General features: G+C 48.5%; 1 protein-coding gene across 1 annotated transcript; it reads left to right on the top strand.

Annotated features, from left to right (window-relative positions):
- Positions 1 to 1635: 1635 nt before the first annotated feature.
- On the top strand, positions 1636 to 2526 carry LOC123346775 (olfactory receptor 14A16-like; the record flags this gene model as incomplete). The annotated part of the gene is made up of 1 exon (XM_044984236.1): positions 1636 to 2526. A coding segment is annotated over one exon (891 nt), but the record flags the coding sequence as incomplete, so codon positions are not given.
- Between the last annotated feature and the right edge of the window lie 1461 nt (positions 2527 to 3987).

Raw genomic sequence — 3987 nt, 5'->3', positions numbered from 1 at the left:
GCCGCCACCGCCACCACACAGCTCAGAGCACCGGGTCAGGCCTGGCACTGCAGATCCGCTGCCCCAGGAGTTCACAGCCCCACTGCCCAGACCATTTCTCCTGGGGAGAAGGGACAGCAGGTCAGGGGCCGGGGCCTAGTCTCCTCTGGCCAGGAGCTCAGGGGCCAGGCAGGACAGTCCCACAGGCCGGATGTGGCCCGAGGCAGTATTTTATCCACTAGTGGTTTAGTGGTAAGAGTAGTGGGGGCTGAGAGCCAGGCCTCCTGAGTTTTATGTGTGGCTCCGGGTGGAAGTTCAGTCCAGTGTGTAGAGGAGAGGAGACAGAAATGAGGGTTCTATTTCTGTCTCTCATAAGGACTCTGGGGCAGGCTCCCTTCATAACATAAAGCTGAGTGGTTAGGGCACTCGGTTGGCCTGTGACAGACTCAGGTTCAATCCCTCACGCTGACTGATGATCAGAAAGGATTTGAATTCCTACTTTACAGGAGAGTGTCTTGACTCCCAGTCCCCTCCTCTAACCACTACATCAGACTGCATCTCAGCCTCTCCACTGCCATCAGGAATGACTGCTGTGAGTGACAATGAAGATTCATTGGGCCAGCAAATTTGTTTGAGAGATTCTCCTGCATGGGACACTCACATAGAATCATATTTTAGGGTTGGAAGGGAGCTCAGAAGGACATCTAGTCCAACCCCCTGTTCAAAGCAGGACCAATCCCCAGACAGATTTTTACCCCAGTTTCCTAAATGGCCCTCTCAAGGATTGAACTCGTAGCCCTGGGTTTAGCAGGACAACGCTCAAACCACTGAGCTATCCCTCCCCCCGTCACCTGGAGTCTGGAAGAGCCAAATTCAAGTCCCTGCTCCAAAGACTATTTAATTATTGATACAAAGTGGAGCAGCTTCAAAAGGAGAGACTGAGAAAGTCTCATTTCAGAACAATTTCTGTTACAATTTCTGTTAGAATTTCAGCTAGAACAGGGGACGGGGCGTCAGGACTCCTGGGCTTTATTCCTGACTCGAGTTCACTGTGTAAATATGGCTGGCTGGGTTCAGTCACCTGCGAGATTCTGCTCCCATTAAGAACAGTATAAATGGGGAGTAATTCCACGGCATGCAGTGAAATTACCCTACATTCACAGCAGTTCCCCGACAGCAGAATATGGCCAGGCAGTCCCACGATTCTCCTCGGTAAACTGAGGGTAGTAACATTTATAAACTGTTATCCAGAGTTCGCCCACCTCTGGGTGACAGAGGTATACAAATATCTCAAAAGCAATAGTTCCTATTTCTCCTCTCCATCACCCTGGTGTAAATTAGGAGTAACTGCACTGGAGTCCATTGAGATGATTCTACTTTCTTTCACCCCAGTGTAAATCAGGAGTAACTCCACTGGAGTCAGTGGGGCTGTTTTCTATTATTTTGTACTGTTTTCCCCATCCTCGTTCCCATATTATACCAATCATCACAAGGTAAGAGTTTGACTCAAGGAAATTAAGGTGGTTTTCATAAAAGGAGAGTTATTTCACTGATCTATTCCTGGCCTTGCTCTTGTCATCCCCTCCCTCCCCCCAGACACCATCACATGATGTCCTGAGAAAGAAAATGTCCAACCGAACCACCGTGACCGAGTTCCTTCTCCTGGGATTCTCTGACGTTTGGGGGCTGCAGATTTTTCACTTTGTTTTGTTTCTAGTGATCTATCTGGCAGCCCTGATGGAGAATCTTCTTATCTTCATGGCCATAGCCTTCGACCACCACCTTCACACCCCCATGTACTTCTTCCTGATGAATCTGTCCATCGTAGACCTCGGCTCCATCTCTGTCATTGTCCCCAAATCCATGGCCAACTCCCTCATGAACACCAGGTCCATTTCCTATGCTGGATGTGTTGCCCAAGTCTTTTTCCTCTTCTTCTTGTTGGGAGCAGATTTTTCCCTTCTCACCATCATGGCATATGACCGATATGTCGCCATCTGCCAACCACTGCGCTATGAGACAATAATGAACAGCAGAGCTTGTGTCCAAATGGCAGCCGGTGCCTGGATCAGTGGAATTCTCTACTCTGTGCTACATACCAGGAACACGTTTGCATTGACGTTCTGTGGAGGCAACATGGTGGATCAGTTCTTCTGTGAAGTCCCCCAGCTCCTCAAGCTCGCCTGCTCTGACTCATATCTCAGTGAAGTTGGGGTTCTTGCATTTAGTGTGTGTTTAGTCTTAGGCTGTTTTGTTTTTATCATTGTGTCATATGTTCAGATCTGCAAATTAGTGTTGAGAATCCCCTCTGAGCAGGGCCGGCATAAAGCCTTCTCCACCTGCCTCCCTCACCTAATTGTGGTCTCCTTGTTTGTTTGCACTGGGGCTTTTGCCTACCTGAAACCCACCTCCAACTCCCCATCTGCTCTGGATCTTGTGGTGGCTGTTCTCTATTCCATATTGCCACCAATCATGAATCCAATTATCTACAGCATGAGGAACAAGGAAATGAATGCTGCCCTGAGGAGACTGACTGGGTGTAGGTAATTCACCAAGAATTAATTTCTGTCTTTATCTAATAAAAGTTTGCTTACTTAGTATCTGTTCATTTAATGTCAGTTATTTCCATGACCACACAGCTTGCACACAACCAGGTCTCATTCTAATCTCAGTTGCACCAATGCAAACCCAGATTAACTCCCCTGATGTCACTGCTGCTGGGGTGATTTACACCAGTAGAAAATCTGGTCCAGTTGTGGAGTTAAATGGGGGTAAATTGTGTGCGAGAGAGGAATCAGACTTTTATTCTGTGTCAAAACAATATACATTCCACTTCTTTGCCACGTGCACACATTCCATGGCCACAGAAAACAATGATGAGAGATGTATTGCTTGCATGTATAAATCAGGTGTGGCTTTGTGGGAACCAGGGAGTCAGACTGGTGTAAGACTGGGGTCGGTGAGAAGACATTTTGGGTAGATCTTCAGCACATCAGTGTAGTTCCATTGACTCTGATGGCACTAAAGCAATTTGCAGCATCTGTGGATCTGACCTACTACTTCCAATGGAGCTGCATAGCCATTGCCACAACCTGGGGACTGGGCCCATTGTCTTATAAACCACCATTTGTGGTCTAACCATTAGACGTTGACAAGGAGCCAGACTGTGTTAACCTGGCTCACGTGTACATTTGGCCATGTGAGAAATGGAGAGACTGGATAGAAATTTCCAGGGAGGTTTCTAACCACCAGCAGGGCAATGTTCTGGAGCAGCCTCCCAATAGGAGTTGTGGGAGGCAAACCAATGAATTAGTTTGAAGAGCGAGATGGACACATATCTGAGTGGGATTGTATGTCGGGGCTGCTTGTGATGGTGGGGGGCCAGGCTCAACAGCCTTGGGGCTCATTTGCTGAATATGTCTTATGTTTCTAAAAAGCTCATGCTTCAGGGTTTCATCTGGCCACTGGCAGGGGTAAGGAAGTGATTCCTCCACCCCACCCAGGTTTTTTTTTTAAATCTCTGAAGCATAGGGGCACCCCTACTGGACATGGGCAGGATGTGACAGGGCTCTGAGCCATTCTCTCTCACTCAGGAGCATGGCCTTGCCCACATAGAATCATAGAGTTGGAAGGGACCTTAGGAGGTCCAACCTGCTGCTCAAAGCAGGACCAATCCCCAGATTTTTACCCCAGTTCCCCAAATGGCCCCCTCATGGATTGAACTCATAACTCGGGGTTTAGTAGGCCAATGCTCAAACCACTGAGCTATCCCTGCCCCCACTAACTGCTTCACCTGTGGGGGTCAGGAATTTCTCCCCCCGGTCAGATTGGCAGGGAACTTGGGGGAGGTGGGGTTCACATTCCTCTGCAGCATATGGTGTGGGTCACTTGCCACGATTTTCTGGGTGTATCTCAATCATTTCCCTGCCATTGCGGGGCCTTCAGGCATTAGTGTCCCTCAGTCTCTCCTATGGTCTGCCAGTGGCACAGAATTGTCTAGTCTCCTGA

This window comes from Mauremys mutica, chromosome 12 (genome assembly GCF_020497125.1).
Source record: "Mauremys mutica isolate MM-2020 ecotype Southern chromosome 12, ASM2049712v1, whole genome shotgun sequence".
In the NCBI taxonomy this organism is placed as follows: domain Eukaryota; kingdom Metazoa; phylum Chordata; order Testudines; family Geoemydidae; genus Mauremys; species Mauremys mutica.
The sequence above is the reverse complement of the archived record's forward strand: the minus strand, read 5'-3'. Positions and strand labels throughout refer to the sequence as shown.